The sequence below is a fragment of the Quercus robur genome, chromosome 8 (assembly GCF_932294415.1).
Source record: "Quercus robur chromosome 8, dhQueRobu3.1, whole genome shotgun sequence".
Taxonomy (NCBI): domain Eukaryota; kingdom Viridiplantae; phylum Streptophyta; class Magnoliopsida; order Fagales; family Fagaceae; genus Quercus; species Quercus robur.
In genome coordinates this window covers 8,240,342-8,261,461 of record NC_065541.1, presented here as the reverse complement: position 1 = coordinate 8,261,461, position 21,120 = coordinate 8,240,342, and the positions used below count along the sequence as shown (strand labels likewise).

Below are 21,120 nucleotides of genomic sequence, written 5' to 3'. Positions count from 1 at the left end.
ATTAACTTAGACAAAAAGAAGCAGGATGATGCCCCAGCTGTAGCATTTAAAACAACTAAGAGAAGGCCTCTGATTCTATTTTCTTTTTCAGCTGAGTGAAGCAGCACAATTTGTGAGAGACATGGAGGTGTGGCAATAGAATGACAATTTTTTGAATATGTAAAAGTTCTTACTTGTTATTTCACATGCAGGTGGTGTGTATGTTAAATAATAAGCAACATGCAAATCCATTGTTGACACACAGTTCATTTTGATAAAACCCAACTCAAATTCCAAAATCCCACCCAACCAAACTTTAGATTAAAATAAAAAATAAAAATCAAGCCCTGAATAAAGTAATAGAGAAACAAAGACCTAGAAGGTGAGAACCTGGGTTGATGAAATTCCTTTTGTGTGTTTATTTCGATCTCTCTCTTTTTTTTTTTTGCCCCAATAAATTGGAAACATTCTGTAGATGCAGCCATGGTTGACTTACTCAGAGTGAACAAAGCCACAGATTATGTTGCAACCCAGTCTGAATTGGAAACTTTCTGTACATCCAGCATCAAAGTAAAGAGTAGCATCTTCAATGTGCTCTGAAATTTAAGACAAAGGTGAATAAATAATATTAGAATAGATCAACTGAATGTTGGACAGAGATTTTCAAATGTCAAGTTAATACCATCAATAACTTTTCAGAACTCACAAATTTGTGCAGATACAAATTAGAAAAAATCAACAGCCCAGCCACCACTGCTACTCTTGCCTTCAACGCCAGCGATGCCAAGCTTTGAACTTCCTTGACTGACAGCACTGTTGTCAATGACCCCAGCTTAAACTTCTCGGCTTTAGCAGTAGAGAAACCTGGCTTCTTCATCATCGTCTTGGTCCAAGGACCTGGTTGGGTCCCCTTTACAACAGCAACAATAATGTCTTAATCCCAAAATTTTAAAACATAATTCATAACACATTCCTATTAAGGAAAATTACTAAATATTTTAATGTTGCAACTTGGGTTTGATGATGGTAAGTGCTGATGTACTATAAATTGCCAATAATGTTGATAACCTAGTGAGCCTAACTGCACATGATAAAAAATGGGATGACTTATGGCAACTAAAACCAAGAGGCACAAACCATTAAGTTGACTTATACTAATGCCAGAGTGAATGAGACATTTGGTCAAATATATTTGCACATTTCAAACTGAGAATGAGAAGAATGTTTTTTGCAACATGAATCCACCCAAAAATTATACCAAAAAAAAAATAAATAAATAAAATAATGTACTGTTATACTTGGAATTGTATATATGGCTACAACAATGAAAGGGAGAGAGATGATGCCAAAGAATAAAAGAAATTTAAAAAATAAAAAAGTTATGTGCAATATACTTATAACAATCATTTAGTCTAAAAGCCCAAAAACATCAAGGTACTTGAATCAGCAATCTTCGAAAAAAAAAAAAAAGACAACGAACATTATTAAAAGAGACAAAAGAGAAATTACCTTCAGTACACAGGCTTTTGAAAGCTTCTTTTAATTGAGGATTGAAGAATTCGCCTTCGCAATTGCCAATGGAACCAAACCCAGGCTCTGCTGCTTGAAGCCAAAAGAGAAGGGCTTTGGGGAGAAATTATATAAAAGAGAAGGGCTTTTTATCTAATATATTGTAGATATATTATAGATTATAGATTATCCGTATTCATAACCATTTACATTTCCTAATTTTTATCTCTTTATAATGAAATATAATACAACTGGAATTAATTTTCTGTATATTATACGTCAAAATAAATACAAAACAAGGGGCAAGAAGAAAACTTGATATAAATTATTTCAAATGAAATACAACATATCAACACACCAAAAGTAACATCAATTAGTAATAAGATAAGAGCCTTACAGAGCCTTACAAAGTTTACTTGTATAGCTACCAAATTTGTGCCACAGCACACCTAAATTTGCACTCCACACGATCTAAGAATTGAAAATACATAATTCTCCACTGCTTGTTCACCAATAAAGAATACAATACAACCCAAAACCCAACCACATATCCAAGTGCCATGCTCACATAGAACCAGTCCACTTCACGTCCACCAGTATCTGTGCTTCCTTCGTTTTTAGTGTTAGGTTTTACATTATTTATGGTGCAATTATCAATAAGTGGAGGCCCACAAAGTTTATTTCCAATAAAACCAGAAGCATTGAGGCTTTGCAATTGAGTGCTTAAAGGGATTCTCCCAATTAAATTGTTGTTTGCCAGGTTCAATTGACTCAAAAATGTCAAACTTGACATGCTTGGGGGAATTTCACCTGAAAGTTGGTTTACAGAGAAATCAAGAGATTCTAGTGATCCCATAGCCCCTATATTTTCAGGAATCCATCCAGTCAATATATTAAATGACAAATTCAATGATATTAATCCTTGGAGACTAGTCACTTCTTTAGGGATCTCTCCTGATAAGTTATTCTTCGAAAGGTCTATGGTTCTTAGTAGTTGAAGATTGGTGGTATACTCAAGAACTTTCCCTTTTATCACAAACACTGCTTTTATCACAAACAATGCCCTTTCAAAATCCAAAGAATCACCATCAACTAGAAACCAGTTTGGTAAAATATTGTGAGAAGTTGAAGCCATGGCATTCAAATTGTTAACACAACTAGGTATGCTTCCAAATAGCTTGTTATGTGAAAGGTCCAAGATTTGGAGTGATGTTAGAGCACATAGTTGTTTCGGTATGTGGCCATGGAAATTGTTTGAGCGAAGGTTGAGAATGATCAAGCTTGAATGTCTTTGTCCTATCCATGAAGGTATGATTCCAAAAAACTTATTCTCACTGATATTAATAATCTCCAAATCAGTGCAATTTTTCAAAAAAGGTAGTAATTTCCCAGAGATTTTGTTGTTGCTTAGGCACAAAGACTTAAGGAGACTCAAATGTGCAATGGATGCTGGAATGCTACCACTGAAATTATTGTTTCCTAGACTTAAGACCAACAAATTTTTCCAATTCTTCCAACAATAACTTATATTTCCTGATAAACGATTTTTTTCAAGATTGAGAAGTTCCATTTGTTTGGGCTCATTCTTCTTGTAACACAAAAAGTGAGAAATAGATCCAGACAATAAATTGTTAGATAGATCTAGAAATCTCACGTTAGAGGATATAAGAGGTAACGAACCATTGAATGAATTAGAACTTATATCAATCACGGAAGAAGGATACAAAGTCACAGGGATATTTGGAATCTCTCCATAGATATGATTGCGAGACAAGTTCAGATAATTGAGCTGAGAGGACATGTTCCAAAACAAAGGAGGAATTGCATCCTTAATATTTGTGTTGGATATATCCAAAGACCAAACTCGCTTTTGTGAACAAATCCATAAGGGAAAATTTGGCCCTAAAATCCACGATCCCAATCCTAAAATGACAACTTGAAAAGGAGGAATCCAATTGGGACTCACTTTTAAAGTCAAACGGGTTGGAGTTGTGCTAAGTTCCTTTAATCTTCTTAAATTGGCAAAATGAGTTTCAGATACTATGCCCTCCAACATATTCCCACCAATGAAGACATACTCTAATTTGGAGAGTCCTCCAAAACTTTGAGGAAGAGTTCCATTAAATTGATTATTTGAAAGGTCTAAGAATCTCAAAGATGAAAGTTTTCCTATTGAAATTGGAATTGGACCCCAAATTGAATTACCCTCCAAAGAAAGTGTAGTAAGATTTTGAAATTGCCCAAGTTCCTCAGTCAAATGACCAGATAGTTGAGCATCATACATTTCTAAGACCTCTAGTCCATACGAAACACATCTTAATAAACTTTCCAAGATTTCCCATACCTCTTGACTCAATTTGTTGTCTGACAATCTTAGTTCCCTTAAATTGCAAACATTGCCCAAAGATCTTGGTACCTTTCCATCAAGTTGATTGCTTGTCAAGTCTATGCTAATGGCAGATGTTAGGTTTCTAATGGAACTAGAGATTGTACCTTGCAAAAGATTCTTACGGAGGTTGAGGAACTCAAGATGACTAAAACTATACAACCAATTGGGAATTGAAGAGTTGAAATTGTTGGCAGATAAATCAAGGTGCCTAAGAGAAGTCATGTTTTGCAAACCAATAGGAATTGGACCTCGAAAACCATTGGCAGATAGATTAAGAGAAACCAAATTTTGATAACCGAAGACCCATGATGGAATCAAAGCTTTTTTAAAGCTATTAGAAGAAAGATCAAGGGTGGCTAGAGATGAAAAGTTAGAATTGGGTGTTGGTGGGATGGAACCAAGGCTGCAATGTGATAACCACAACTCTGACAAGGAAGTGATTTTGTTTGTCACTTGAAGCAAATCGGAGGCTTGGCTAAGGTCTACACCACTCAAATCTAGCACTTGTAGTAAAGGAAGACTAGAAAGCCATTGTAGGTTATTGACAGATAAAGAATTATAACCAAAGCCTCCAAGATTAAGATAGTGCAAATTTGAGAGATTTCCAATTTGAGGAGGTATCAAATCCCCAAATCCCGCACTGAAGAGATTAAGATATCTTAAACTCTTCATGGAACCGAGGAATTCAGGAATTGGAAATAGACCAAAATTATTGTAGCTCAAGTCCAAGTAAAACAAATACTTCAAATCAAGTAGGGAAGGATTTATCTTACCACCAAACATTGACTGTGCATAAGATTGAATAACAGCTTCATACTGGGCTACAATTGAAAAGTAATCAATTAGAGGAGGAGGAAAGCTTCTGAGATGGAGCTCTTGGACGTGACCAGTAACATTGTTGCAGACAACTCCCTTCCACTGACAACAATCCCCATCACCAGCCCAAGAGGCAAGCCGGTTTAAAGGATCAGTAAGATCTTGCTTGAATTTGAGAAGGGCCTGTTGCTCACTTTGGATGCAATGAATCTCAGAGTTTCCATAGCAGAACTTAGGATCAGTAGCTGCCAAAGTGAGAAACACAAGGAAAAGGGTTAATGTAACGGCTCTTAATCTGAAGGAACCATCCATGGTTATGCAAAAAATCTATATGATTATGTAAATGCTACACTAATGGCATGGTTATATATAGGAGGCGGAGTTCTGTGCTTAGTTTTTTTTTTTTTTTTTGAGAATCAAGTTCTATGCTTAGTTGGGTCCGTTTGGTACATGTGTTTAAAAATTGAAAATTGTTGTTTGAAAACATTTGTAGAAATACGTGCGGGTAAAAAAATGTGTGGAAATACGTGTAATGTTATTTAAAAACTGAAAATAGTTGTTTGAAAACACAAACCAAACACCCCTTGATTTCTGCTTTCAGTGTTTTTGATGTTTGGGCTATTTGGTAGACTCGTTCAAACACGTGTTTTAAACAACATTTTGAAATGATATTTTTGAAATAGTCAGATGAAACTTTATCCAAGTTGTTCTACTTGATAGTGATTTTTGTGGTCATATTCAATGAACATACTTGGCAATAAATTTTAGTTCATTTTTTTTTTTCATTTCTTGCCACCAATATGTAACATTGACCAATCTTCCAATTCCACTCATTTTAAAATTTCAATTGAATATATGAATAGCTTAATTAATTAAAATCAATTGGTGATTAATATAAAAATAGTCCAAGCAGAGTACTTAATGTGTTATGTGTGGAATGTTGTCTGAATCTATGAATTTTTTATTTAGAGAAAAGTTTAGGACCATTTGGATAGATATTACCTATGAATATGTGAAGTCTAAACGTATACTAAAAATAGATTTTGGTTGAGATATCAAAAACTTAGTATGGTCCCCCCCCCTCCCCCCCCCAAAAAAAAAGTCATTTCTTTTTATACGTTTCAATTAGCTCAATTGATAAAGTTTCTTATTATCAAATAAGAGATTTAAGATTCAATCCCTACATATACCAAAAAACCAATTGCTATCTTGGCCTAATGATAAAAATAAAAAAAATAAAAATTATCATAGAGCAAATGTCAAAAGTTTGAAATACTTTCCTGTGGATAAACTGGTAGGTTGTTATTAAATTTGCTTATGATCCATGCCAAAATTCACAAATTCAGACATCTATTTCCAATGGGCATGGTCCAATAATAGTTTTTTTTCCTTGTGTTTAGTCATTTATTTGAGTTATTATTCAGTATTCAAAGTGTATAGTGTCAATGCTTTTTTTTTTTCCACCATTTCACATAATAGTAGATGTTACTAATTAAATTCATAGTGAAATTTACAACGTGTGTGAGAGTAGAAAACACAACATTTCAAGAATACTTAATAATTTTCTCATTTTATAAAATCATCTATTTTTATAAACATATATATTCATTATATTGTGATTTTTATAAGCTATACGTTGTATAAGAGTACTATAAGAATAAAAGTCATCGATTAAATTTTATATATAATTTCTTATTTCTACTAAAAAACAAATTAGGGGAAAGGGGAATTTTCAAAATCCTCCGTCTGCCACTGTTTGTAGCCATCATATATGAACAACTTTACAGAAATTTTGAAAATTAAGTGTACACAGAGAGAATTTTTGTATTATAGCGGGCACTAGGTGAATGAAAAGTTGAAAACTCAAAGGGTGAGCGTGTAATTGAAACTATGTATGTCGGTAGACTTGTTCAAAATTTAATGGACTAGGGTGTACATTTGGATAGCTTATTTTTTGTCAGCTTATTTTACTATTCAAATTTTTTTTGCTACTATTCATGAGTCCTATTACACTTTTTGATACTATTTATGGGTTCTACTATACTATTTTAGCTAACTTTTACCCCTTATCTACAGTATTTTTAGGAAAAAATTTTTAGTTTCAGCAAAATAAGCGGATCCCAAATAGTCCAGCACGGATGGTAAGTGCAAGTAGAGGAAACCTCCATTTTTACAATCTTGATATCAATTTTCTTACGTGACAAAATTTAAGTCCAACGTATTTTAGACTGAAGTTTCATTGATTTTGGAAGTAGGAATAAGTCCCTCTCTGACTCAAGTTGGCTGTGTAGTGGATGCTATTGTCTGTGTACACACAATATTGTGTTTGACAACTTTTGTTAAGCTTATTTACTTAAATGGGAGAGAGAAAAGTTACAGCAAATAAGCTAGGTTTTTTCATTAACCAACTTTTTTGCTTAACATTGCTGTTTGTCTCATCTAAGCAAATAAGTTAGCCAAACTCACAAATGTAAACCAAAATTTTGAGGTAAATTAGAAAACAAAACTAATGATCTCCGGAATCCAAATAGGCCACTTGTGGTGGTTTAACCTAATTTCTACCTTCCCAAAAAGAATCAAGTTATTTTTAGCAAAGAAAGAGTTTATGTGTATGAAATGGAAACCATGCAGTTAAGAGATATAAGAGATTTGAGTTTTTTCCTCGCTAGGGCTGCTAATGGCCAAACTTGACATTTGAGCACAAATCAATTCTAACCAAGACACTCAGATACATATTTGACTAAATCATGAGGTTGAGAGAGTTAGGATTTTCCAAAACTCACAATTTTTTTTTTTAAAAAAAAAATTTAATATTTTAGAATAATTTTCTAGAGGACAAGGTTTGGAGGAAAACCCTTCAAATTCCTTTTATATTTTTTTTATATGACTTTTGAAAATTTAACCATTAGATTTTATAATATTTATGTTTTTAACATGCATGTCAAATTTCTTTCAAATCAAATGTTATTTATTATTCGATTAATAAACTTATTTTTTATATATAATTTTAGATCACAAAAACTTGAAATTTAAACATTTGATTGATAACATAACTATTGATCTTTGATCTTCTCGAAATTTTGTAAACATGAAGGATATAATAAGAATATGTAATCTAACGTTTAGATTTCAAAATTTACATACAATAAAAAGATATTTGCAGAGTTTGAAGTGTTTCTCTCGAAACTACTTTGGAGAGAAACATTTTCCCTTTCTAGGGGCTTCACATGGCAATGCGCACACATTGATGCCTTGGAGAAGAAAAAAGAATATATAAGTTTTGATCTCAATGAAGACAGCCAATTTGTGAACATTGTTATTTGATGCCCTTGGGGGATTAAAAAAAATTATTTTTAAAATTGTGGAGTTTTGGAAAATTTAGTAGTTACGGCTTTTATTTGATAATTTTTGGGAAAAATAGAAAAAAAAATTTATTTTTTCATTTATAATTAACTATGTGGTTAAGGTAAATTAGTTTATGTTCAAAGAAGGACAAGTTTTGGGTCAATTAAACTAGTTGCGGTATTTACTATTCTCTATTTAGTAAGGGTAATTTAAGGGTTTTTTTTTTTTTTTAATTTATTTATTTATAAGATAGAAATTCTACTCTAACATAATCTAAGTATATATGTATGTGAAACTTCTTCCTAGAGACTTGACGCTTGCCCTCCCCCACACCCCACAAGCACCAAAGGTAATTTAAGGTTTAATTAATTATCTAATGGACACGAATTTATTATTTGAATTTAACAATAACACAAGCAAGCAGTGACTTTTTTCTTTATCTTTTTTTTACATGGCATGGTATATTAAAATTACATCATGTGACAGACCAATGAATAACAGAAATTCTTCTAAGAAAAATGAATAATAGGAATGACACGATGATAACAATAATGAGATTAACAAGCGCAAGTAATGAAGTAAGATCAATTAATTTACTTAACATTAACTTGTTTTATTATCTAATTTAGATTGGAAAAATTAATTTTCTTTGGACCTTATTCTAAAGGAAGGTTTGGATTGGAGCTGTGTCTCAAAATAAACTGGGTCTCTTCTTGGAAAGTATGTGTCTTGGAAACTTCAATCCAACAATCAAGGCATCCAATCAATAAATAAGTACAAAAACAGATTCGAGTTACCTTCTGCCTAGCCCCCTTTTCATATGACTTTTGTGGTGCTTCACGCGGCAACTTTTAGGAACAGTGGAACTTTCAACTATCAAGTAGGCTTGTCCACGTCTCTTCACCAAAAAAGAAAAAAAAGTAGGCTTGTCCACTGGTCAATCCGGGTTGGGTTTGTGCCCAACCGGAAACCAACTTGACTAGATCGGATGGTCAGAATTTCAACCCGCCGCTGACTGGAGTGGTTGATTGGATCGGGCGGTGTGAGTCTTCAACGGATGGTGGTCGGTTTGGTCAAAGTTGGAGATCTGAAAATTGGCCAAAATCCAGTGAGTGAATGACAAAAAGTCAAAGGTCAGACACTTGCATCTAAATTTTCAAATTTTGAAGTTTTTTAAAGGATACTAGTGTCCTTGAGTGAAAAAATTTTAGATATAATTTTTTTTTTGAAGTAGTATCATATTATGTATTTAAATTTAGAATAGTTATTTATCGTATGACTCTCTATTTATTTAGTATTATAATTTTTTAGAACCTATTTATTAAAGATAGTATCTACTCCCAAAAAAATTATACTAAGAATGATAACAAATGTTATTACCTACCAACAATAAACAACTAAGTTTTGATAAAACATTATCACAATATTTAAATTTTCGCAATAAATGATGAAATATGCTACAATTGAAACTCTTCATCAAATTAAATACTTACAACCATTTGCAATGAATATTTTGTTATACATACTTCCTTCTTTATCATTTTATTTTATGAGCCTAACTACGATACTTAACTTACATAATTTTTAATGAACACCTTTTTAAGAAACAGCAGAAAAAAAAAAAAAAAAAAGGAAAAAAAAAAAGACATATGTCATTGAAATTTCTATTAGATAAAACTAACTTGTAACCTATACATATGCATGGATACACTTAAAGATATACAAAAAGATGCATAATATAATTCCTATATATATATATATATATAAAATATAAATACTATTAATAGTCATTTTTATATATTTTTAATTCTTTAAAAAAATTTGTAAGAATATTATTAGGTATAAAATGTATATTGTCCATTTTATTTTTTTTTTATTATTGTGAAGCACTTTTTTTTTTTTAGATTCATTTATTCTAGACTCTTTAGTTTTTGTACTTAATAACTCATTTGGATGAATATTTATAATGTAGTCCCACATTTGATTTTAAAATTAAGAAATAAAACTCTTTAAAAATAAATAATTTAAGACACGTGGCGCAAAATTGGAACTCTAATTTGGAATTCTAATTTAAATTTCTCTCAGCTTCACCTATTATTATTATTATTATTATTATTATAAATCTAGAAGATTCAAACCTCTAAAAAATTCATGTTTTCTAGGTAACAAATAGAATACTATAGATCACCACTTTTACTTTTTAAGTATGACTAACACATAAATCTCAAAATACACAGAAAATTTTTGGGACATTGAAATTTAGTGAGGCATTTTAGATATTGCACAATGAAATATTTTAGAAATTATAAGATTTTGTTAGGATTTAACTAAGAGAGTAATAGCAAGGACTATATGCTTGTGTACAAAATATAAATGAGGAAATTATTCAACTTTAAAGTTGGGGTATGAAACTACTCCAAACATAAAGGGTGAAAGAACTTTTTTCTGTAATTTTTTGTTGTTGTTGGTAAAACTATATGTGTTTTACTTTAAACAATGTGTTAAAAAAAATAAAAAAAATAAAAAATAAATAAAAAAAACTCAAGAATAATGTCTGTAAAATTATGAATTTTGGCTCAACAAATTGGCTAAACAAAAAAAAAAGTCAAGAACACAATAAATGTCACGATATTTTCTCAATACCTTTATTTTAGCTATGATGGGCCCTAGTATGATATTTTATAATTTTATTTTAGAGTAATGCTACATCCACAACATTTTTACAACAAAGCCTAAATGGTAAATTGTTATTGATTTTTGATTGGGACAATCACTTTAAACTATGCATTAAAAAAAAAAAAAAAAAAACCCAACAAAAGAAAATTGTGCGTGAAATAGTGAATTTTTGCTCAAGAAATTTGACTAAACCAAAAAAGAAGTCTAGGAACATAACAAAATGTCACAATATTTTCACAATACTTTTATTTTCAGCCATGGTAAATTTCAATTTGATATATTATTATTATTTTTTTATAGAAAAGCTATTTCCGTAATATCTACGTAACAAATTCTAAATAGCAAATTGTTACTGATATTAAAATGGACTCACAACTGATATCACTCTTTTATCCATCAATAGTAGCTTACTACTTATGATTTGTTGTGAAAATGTTGTGGACTTAGCAATTTTTTATTTGATCTATAAGAAACTGAGTTCTCAACAATTGTGAAGATATAGTGATAACAATAAATGTTACAACATTTTCACAAAACATTTATTTTCAGTTGTAGTAGATCATAGTCTCATATTTTATTATTTTATTTCGACTTATTAAAAATTGACACTTTAATAATTGTGAAAATATTGTGACAATTTATTGTGTTAACTAACTGCTCTATATAAAAGATTAAAAAAGAAAAAGAAAAAGAAAAAAAAGGAGTGGACTACTAGACGATATTACCTGAAAGAAAAAGAAAAAGAAAAAGTAAGAGGCAACAAAACAGTGCAACACATTGAATAAATGTAGTTAGGGCATTCGCGCTTTTTATATATAGAAATATTATAAAAACTAGTTGCTAACCCGTGCAATGCACGGGTAACTTTTAGCTCAAAATGTTAACATGTCCAAGTTTAAATATTTATCTAACTTCGGTTATTTTAAAGTTAAATCATCTCCAATATGAAATGGAGAGAAAGTAATTAAACATCTTGTATGACAAATTATCAAAATTTTAAACATCATTAAAAATGAGAAACATTCAAATTTTATATGGTAATATATTACATAATCATAACGTGCTATTACACAAATACAATTCCTTGGTAAATGTTAAGATAGATAACAACTATTTTATATTATCTTAGAGTAAAATTTAGCCCCACAATTGTAGTGTATCACATAAAATCGGAACTACAACCATGTAAAAAGAGAAAATGAAAATTAGATATAATAACAAAATTCTTTTACACCACAATAGAACCAAGAGAATTATTATAATGCATAATCCAATATGAGTATGAGGCTAGGAGTTGTACTCTACATTATTGCAAGAAAAAAGAAGAAGAACAAATCTAGAATAAAGAACAAATAGAGAGCATATCTAATTAGTTAAGAAATCAAATAGACAAAATTCTAGTAGTGAGGAATAATTAAAATTGTAACAAAATAAATATAAAATAACATAACTTTACCATCAATATGATTTCCCTACATCTACATCGCATCCAATTACTCTGTATTTTATTGGCTTTCACGGAAACTAAACCAAAAAAAAAGAAGAAGCATAAATCAATTTGCTATGTTTCTTAATCCAATGTACTCAATCAAGTATTCTTGTGCCCACAGTGAGATGCTCCATGGACCATAGTGGATGCTCTGTAATTTCAGTCCATTGTTGATTTTTGGTTGCCAAATTCTCTACGCATTGCAGTAAAAATTTCTGTGTCATTTGCTTTACTCAAACATGAATTCAATTAGTCCCTTGAGAAATAAAGAGTGAACCTCCTGAAGTCCAAGCCATAGTCTGCAACTCTCCCCAATCTAATAGATTGTATAACATGCCAAAAAGATAACCAACCAAGAATAGAATAATATAGAAACAACGTAACGAACATGTTTATTAGTTTAGAGAGAAAGCAACGTACCATTCCATTGCAATGACCACCATTAACTTCTTCAACATATTTTCACCTTTAAATTAAAAACAAAAAAATTAAATGAAACCTTGATTATATAAGGTAGTCAGATCAGGTTTATTATTAACCCATATTTGTCAAGTGTAACATTGGAACTATCAGATGACATATTCATTTACTTTTCTTTGTGTGATGGCAGAGCATATTTTGATAGCTAATTAATAGCATTATAGCGAGATCTGAGTTGAAGGTAAGGAAACATGTCTATGAAATAATAGGCAACTTCTGACTTTAGATTAAAATATAAACATAATTACATAATGCGTAACTTGTCCAATAGACAACAAAGGAGCACTTCTCTTTGAAGGCAACCACACCCTCTGCTAGGTTTCACTTGGTGGTGGGAGTGAATAATTGGCATTATCATCATTCCTTGCAACCCAAACTCAAAAAAATAAGAGTCGGATAAAAAGGGGACTCTCTCCTATAATTGAAACACTTCAATTTGGCTTAGGTATCATCACAAACACTTAGGGGTGATGAGGTTGGACTCTTTTCATATGCTATGCACTAAAGTGCTGGCTATTGTAGACAATAATCTGGGATGATGATAAACACCGTTTCCCCTTGGATCATGACAATAGAAACAACCTACAACATCTAAAATTCCATGAGGTAAAAGAGATGACAATCCAACTACAAATTGTAGACCACTGAATTCATTTGATGTCAAGCTTTACATTCAGACTCAATTGCAAGTTGGACTACAAATATCAGTAGCATAGTCAATGGCAAATTATATAGCAAAGTATAATTCCAAGCCAAAATTTGATTCTAAGGAACAACATATGATCCAACTCAGATTTTTGCAGAAGATACGACATTTTTTTTCCTATCCTTTTATCTTATTTTCCCCACAAATGTGAAGAATAAATTAAAATTTTGAAAGACAACAAAGATGAAAAAATTAATGCATCAATAATGTGACTTCCTCCACCGACAATAATGTGAGTTAAATATAAATATGCAGAATCTCACCAACATGTTTAATATAAATCAAACACTTACCCAACAAAACTTTTTTAATGTAAATAAGCAAGATCTCACCAACGTTTAATATAAACATAGGTCATGCACTTAGCCAACAAAACTTCCTAAGAGCAAAACCTTAAAGACATATCACAAAAGCAAACAACAACAAAATTACAACTCAGAAGAGAAAGTCTTAACGGTGTATTAAGATTCCCAAAATTAGTGTAGCCTTTTGCTTTTAAAAATGTACATGCATATAATGAATAAAGCAAAGATATGTGGCAGAGAAAGAAAGCAGTAGGAGAAGAATTTAAGAAACAGGGCAGTTCACCTAATGTCCTAGATAATGTTTCCTAACAATCACCATAAGGAGCTATTAAATGAAACTGGTGCAATCAATCATAGCAAATATAATTTGTACTAAGTTTTTCTACAATAAGTTAGGAATACAACTATATCTATACAGCAGCTACACTTGCCAATGCAACTTGGATAGGGCTAGATCTAGAATTACCACTTCAAATAGTTATCTTCTTCTCTAATTTATTTCTCTCTTTTCAATTTCAATTTCAAATGAAGGTACATTCTTAACAATACTCACAGTGGTTCAAGATTAATCTACATAGTTCCAATGGCTTTAAAAAATGGACCATTCAGAAACAACAAACACAAAAACTTTAAAATTTAAAATAAAACTTTAGTGTAGTTTTGATTGCTCAAAGGTTTGCGCTTTGAGTAACAAAGCAAATCTGCATTTTATGTGAACTCAAAATCAAAGCAACCCAAATATTCCAAATCAATTCTAAATACCCAAAACATTGAGCCAAGCCAAATACCCTAAAAAACAAAACTTCTTCTAACCAAAATCCCTTAATCAAAACCAAATCATAATTAACCCCCAATTGATTCTCCAAATAAAAACCAAAGACCCTTAATTTTTTAGTTCAAAACAGAACTTTATCGGTAGCGATTCTGGTAGTCTAATAGCGGGTGGAGGCTTACGGTGATGACAAAACTTGTGGTGGCGCCCCTCTCTGAATCCATGGTGCATTAACTTAACAGTCTAATGATTATTCTTCCTCTTCTTCCAAAAAAAATCTCCAATTGGTCGATCTCTCTGCACCCTGTGTCTAATCGACTCTCTCTCTACTGTTCTTGGACTTTTGGCCTCTAAAACTTGATTGTCCAAAGCCAATTATGAATACCCTAAAATTAAACCAAAATCAAACACAAAATTAATTGAATACAAATACTCCCAAAAGTTTTTAGTATACTGAGAAACTAAATCGAATCAAAAAAATCAAATCAAAACCTAATGTAACCCAAATACCTAAATACAAATCAATCCAACCAAATTTCTCAAAACTAATTCATATTTCATACCCAAATCTAAGGAAAAAAAAAAAAAAAACTTACCAATGATAGTTCTCTCTCTATGTCCGTATCTCAAATCTTGCGTGCACCTTTAGGTTACCGGTGCCGGTTCCAGTAGCCTAAGTCCGGCAAGGGACGAACGGAGGTGGGAAAATGATGGTGATAGCTGGCTGGCCATATGAACTTTGTCTCCTTCTCATCTCCGTATCGCAAGCTTTTTTTTCTTTTTCTTTTTTCTCCTTCTCTGCTTCTTTTCCCATTTCCTCGTCGCCTCTCTCTCTCTTTCATCGCCTCTATGGGTCCGTTTGGATTGAACTTATTGTTACTGAAACTGAAAACTGAAAACTGAAAACTGAAAACACTATAGCAAAATAATTTTTAAATGTGTAAATAATACTGTGAGACCTATTTTTAATATTTTTTAATACATGAACAGTGTATGCACAGTGCGTAAACAGTGCATACACGGTTCATAACAGTAAATGTTGTCTCCCAAAGTCAACAAATGCGGGCAACCAAAAAAAAAAAAAAAGGTAGAAAACGTGAACTGAAAAACGCGGACACACAGTCGCAGAGCCCAAACACACACTATATTTCTATTTCCGTGTATCCTTTAACCCCCTTTTTTTTTGGGTTATTTATAATGAGAGGCTTTTAAATGGTGTGTAGATTGCCAACCAACATAGTTTACTGTTTTTTAACTTATATGTGACAGAATTTTAAAATATTATATATATAGAGTGTTAGACTTTTATTTATAGCATTAGACTAGCGTATGACCTGGCAATACACGGACTACTTTTATTTATTATTCAAGGAAAAATATGTAAAATCATAAAAATATTATGACAACTCCATAGATAATTAAAATTAAATAAATTGCCTTTTTAAAAAGAAAATGAAAAGGAAAAAAAGAAAAAGGAAAAAAACTTCCCATTTATTTTTATTTTTCTTAATTATTATTATTATTTTTAAATGATGAGAAACTCCCTTAAAATTGAAGGTGTGTTTATGCATTAAATATGGTCAAATGAAGAAAATACAAAAAACCTCAATTATACAAACTACATGTTGTCATGATTATAGGATTCTTATTATAGCTATCCAAATTAAACTACACAGAGGACAACTAATTTCAAGAATACATACAAAAACCGCACAAAAGATATTTGTTGAGGTAGGAAAAAAAAAAAAAAACTCTTAAAAAGTTAAATTGTAGAGTTTTATGAATACCAATCACTGTACTGCCCCATAAAAAACTAAAAGGTGGTGGCACTAAATCAAAGTTAAATTTGTGAAATCTCACAGAGAAATCTACAGCTACCTACTCTTTTCCTAAGCCATGTACATTTGGTTGATGCTTTTTAGCACAATCCTTTTCCATAAATTTCTTGAAGCATAAGGATATTGACAATTTTTGCATTCTTCTAAACTTCACTAATGCATTTTCTTATTTGTCTGTGGCTCTTTCTCGACTACTCTCCTACTCCTAATGAGGATAGAGAAGATGAAGGGGAAAAAAAAGACAACAAATACAAATGTACATGAGGCATTTTGAAGTAGAAGCCACACAATCAAATAGCCACGCCATCATCCTGGCAAATTAGTTCTTATTAAGTTAAAAGAATCTTACCTTTCAATCGGGCAGCTTACCCTTATAAACACTAGCAAGCATACCTTCAACAATAAAATTTTCATGAGAAAAGCTAACTGTATACTGCTAAAGCAACACAACAGTGAACTTTTGCAGAACTTGCATTCGGACTCTTTGAAGGATGTATACTTGTAGTTACTTTAAAAGGTACCATCGGTTCCACAAAGACCATCTCGAAAGGATAAAATGGAGGAAGTCATGGTGGCAAGAACTCCATATCAATGCGGCTCATGACTGAATCATGATTCTTCTTGGGCAGCGAAACTACTGGTGTGTTTTTCACATCTACCTCATGTTCATTCTGAAACTATGGAAATACATTTGTTCTTCTAGTGTCTTCAACATAACTATCTCTTGGTTTCACAACTCTCCCTCTTGGCACAGCTAAAGATATTCAAAAAGACAATTTTCATTTAGAACAAAATAAAAGAGATAAGGAAATTTCAACAATTTAAAAAAATAAGAATGGACATTACATTATATTACATCCCTATTATTCTATTCATAGCATCTTATAGAAATTTACCAACTTAGAAGCTCTGCAAAGATTATTATGGTTTTGACACAACCAATTAATGGTAACCACTTCACACACTATATACATCATTCATAGCAGGTTGATAATTTTCCTTGAGCATTAGAGTGTGCATGACTAAATCTAAGAAAAGAGCAACAAATATAATACACCTTGAAGAATATCAGACAATCAGACGTATTATTGTCTTATAAATGCAAATGAGGTTAAAATTCAATTCAATAAACATAAATGATAATAATATAGTGTACGGGTGGGGCCATGATTTTCTGGACCTAAGCAACTAATCCATTCTCTACCATAGTTTGTAATTCGACCTTTTCTCTGCAACAATTTGTAATTCGAACTTTGTGATGCATATTTGTATTGTAAATGTTATTGATAGATTATTATGGTTCGTTATTGTTATCTTTTTGCTTAACATTCAAATGTATTGGTAAGAAACGATGCTTGTGCTTTCTGCATATGTGTGTGTTTACAATAACGAAGAGGTGAAATCCAATTCAGAGACAGAAGGGTTTTTTTTTATCATAGGGGAAAGTGTTGTGCAATACATACATACATACACAAACACACCAAGAAACTATCAAATGGTGTTAAGATTGTGAAACAACATAATTTATCGCTTTTTAATTGTGAACGTGGCATATTTTTAGTTGGCCTTTTTTTCTTATTCACTAACCTGTGCAATGCATGGAAAACTTTTAAATTGTATTTTAACATGTTAAGTTTAAATATTTCTCTAAATTTAAACTATTTGAAAGCTAAATTGGCTCTAATATAAGATGGAAATTGTAGTTTAAACATTTCTCATGAAAAACCCTCAAAATTTTATATATAAGATCCATATAAATGAGAAACAAATAAAATTTTATATATATGATCCTTATAAATGAGAAACAAACAAATATTATAAAGCAAAATATTACAGTCATCATAATGTGCTATACATTTGGTTTAATAAGTATAAAAAAAAAAAAAATTAGTCATTTACACTTATATCTTGAAGCTGTATCAATGCTTTTCAAGAATCTATTTCCTCCTATTCTTAGGCTCCTCTTTTCTCAACTTCTCAAGCTACTTAACTCTTCACCAAGTTTTTTATAAGCATTTGATATCTTAATCTAAAACACAAATAGTCCAGTTTTGGATTCTTCCCAGAAATAAATTGCCAATAATGATGCAGCAAAAAACAAATAGAGACTAAAGTAGAAAACTAATAAAGACTTATCACTGCTACGGTGCTACCCTTGAATTGATGAACATGGGCATCTAATACAACAAAACTACTCAAAACTGACAAAGCCCATGGAAAAAAAAGACTTTCCCAAGGAAACAACGGCTTAAACAGAACGAAACCCACTTAGGATCCACTTCACACAATCATCTAATGAAAGATGATGAAAAGAAATTAAAAAAAAAAAAAATAATGAAAAAAAAATAAAAGAAAGAAAGAAACAAAGATAAACTGACCTCTTTACGTAACAGCCACAGGTCTATAATGACTTTTTCCTGCCTAAAAGTGTTATCAATCAACAACATAGACTCAAAAAACAAAGTGTGTGCGATTAACACAAATCTTATTATAATCCCAAAGAAAACTTAAAAATTTGCATATAAATCAGTAAGTTTCTCAGCCTTATAAAATTTCAAACTAAAACCATGCAATAGAAGATCTCAACCACAAATGAAAAGAAAATTGTGTCAACAAAAAGAGGTACAAAATTTTTCGGGTTAACTGAAGGAGATTGCAAAATTATGTTTGTGTTTGCCTTGAGAGAGAGAGAGAAAAACTTACTGGTTAGAGGAGCGGAGGCAGAAACAGATGAGTGAGAGGAATAGGGGCAGAGCTTGCGTCTAAAAGAGGGAGAGGGGTAGAGCATCTGGCTAGAGAGAGTATTGCATGTTTCAGAAACATGCTGAATTTTCTCGTCTGGCTGAGTTTTTTGGGGACTCGGGCTGAGTTTATTTTAAAGTAAAGGGCGGATTTTGAAGAAGTGAAGCGAGCCTTTAGCTAAAATTCTCACCCAAAACTCAAATGAAAACAATTAAAGATTCTGGAATCTTTACCTGCTTTTCCTATGATATAACCATAGCCCTCGAAACAACTTGGGTGCAAGTCACAACTAACTTGGTTGGGATTTCAAATGGTGTTGTTTGGTAAGTTTCAATTTTAAGCAGTAAGTTTCAATTTTGAGTGAGACTTTTTGTCAAACACGTGGAGTACATATTCTAAATGAGAATGAAAAGAATGTTTACAGCATGAATACACCCAAAAAATGCACTTAAATTAAGCATACTACAATTGAACATTGACAGAAGTGAAGGAAAAAACTTCAAAATAATCCATAACGAAATTTAAGAAACATTATTTAAAGGAAATTCCTTGTATATTTTCCCTGTATAGCAGCAACTTTAAAGAAATTAGGAAAGTGGACACATATTTTGTATTTCATTGAAACCCATGACTTAAATGAAAGAAATTTTATGTAACAATGATCATAGAGATAGATATGACTGAAGCTAATTTCTTTACAACTTTGATCTTTCACAACAATTCACAACAGGGTATTTAATTTATACTACTATTTAAGGGGCTTCTTTTGTTTGGATCAGATTTTTTTTTTGTTCCAAAATACCCCTACACCCCTAGGTTCAAGTTGAAACAAAACTAAAGGATAGTCCGGTAAAAATATATGTCTAACTTGCACTAAAATATTGCCTACAAAATAGGAATACTCTTTCACTAACCAACTTCTTCAAAACAACTATATGTTTATTGTTTTTTTTTTTTAATAGAAAAATAGATAATGAATTATCACATCAATTAAATAGTTTTAACTATAAAAAAATTTTAAAAAATCCACATCCGTCCACTTCTTCTTTTTTTATTTTATTTTATTTTTTTTTTTTTTTAATTCTTAAAAAAACACTCCCATCTTTTGTGCAAATTAAAAAGAAAAAAATTCGGGGATAAACACATAGACAAATCCCAAAAATCTAAACCTCCCACTAACCAATACAAAAAAATAATAAATAAAAAAAAATAAAAAAATAAAATAACCTCCCACTAACCCACATACAGTTCATCCGTTTCCTTTGCACATGCTACACACCAAAACTGCCTCCTCACTCTTCTTCTTCCACTCCATCTCCTTAATTCCCAACAACGCAACAACTACAAACCAACCCCAAATTAAACTCGACCGCTACAACGTGACTGCAGTAGCCATGGCAACAAGCAGAGTCTTCTAGATGCACCATCCTCAACTTTCAACATTGAACCCCTTAAAGAATATTGCTAGCCAAATCAAAGTGAGTAGCATTTAAATGAATATTGCTAACAATACATTTTTGGTTTTTTTTTTTTTTTTTCCTTACTATGTTTTTGAAATGAAAATTGAAGTGTTTACAATTTGTTAAAGTAGCTAGGTTCCTAGAAATTTTGACACTAACAATGACATATGATAAAAATTTTGTATAAGTTTAGCATCTTATTTGTTCTTTCACCCTATAGTTAAACTAGCCTCTAAACACATGTGTTTGTGATTGAAAAATGTAGTAATCTTAAATTATAATTGATGAAAATTATTAACATTTACCTAAATAAATAGAAAAGTCTCTGAGCACGCACGTGCTCAGAGGCTAGTAGTTATAAAAGATGTTGTCTCTATAGAGAATTATCCGGAATGTCATTGTTATACACACACAAATTGCTATTTAGCAATCCCTTTACTAAAGTTTAAAGGATCAAATCTAGGCAAAGTAGAACGCAGACATTGAATCTTAGAATTTTTTTTTTTTAACAAACAGTAAGGATTTATTAACTGAGAACCTCAAACACCTATCAAGCACTATAACTGAAATTTCAAAAACCCTGACTTTAAACTAAACAAATTTAATTTGGAATG

At 31.3% G+C, this 21,120-nt stretch overlaps 1 protein-coding gene and 1 long non-coding RNA gene across 3 annotated transcripts; both read right to left on the bottom strand.

Moving 5' to 3' along the window:
- Positions 1 to 1,803: 1,803 nt before the first annotated feature.
- Positions 1,804 to 5,037, bottom strand: LOC126694431 (receptor-like protein EIX2). Its single transcript, XM_050390692.1, has one exon. It carries the CDS (start codon positions 5,003 to 5,005, stop codon positions 1,913 to 1,915), a length of 3,093 nt encoding a protein of 1,030 aa, XP_050246649.1. The 5' UTR covers positions 5,006 to 5,037; the 3' UTR covers positions 1,804 to 1,912.
- Positions 5,038 to 12,009: 6,972 nt separating this feature from the next.
- On the bottom strand, positions 12,010 to 19,448 carry LOC126694430 (uncharacterized). 2 transcript variants are annotated; one of them, XR_007645759.1, is made up of 6 exons: positions 19,008 to 19,441; positions 16,654 to 17,058; positions 15,063 to 15,351; positions 14,649 to 14,852; positions 12,624 to 12,669; positions 12,013 to 12,519 (listed from the first exon to the last, which is right to left on the bottom strand). It is a non-coding gene; the product is annotated as an uncharacterized LOC126694430 (long non-coding RNA). The 2 variants fall into 2 exon arrangements; XR_007645758.1 differs by having other exon boundaries at positions 12,010 to 12,519; positions 15,063 to 17,058; positions 19,008 to 19,448.
- Between the last annotated feature and the right edge of the window lie 1,672 nt (positions 19,449 to 21,120).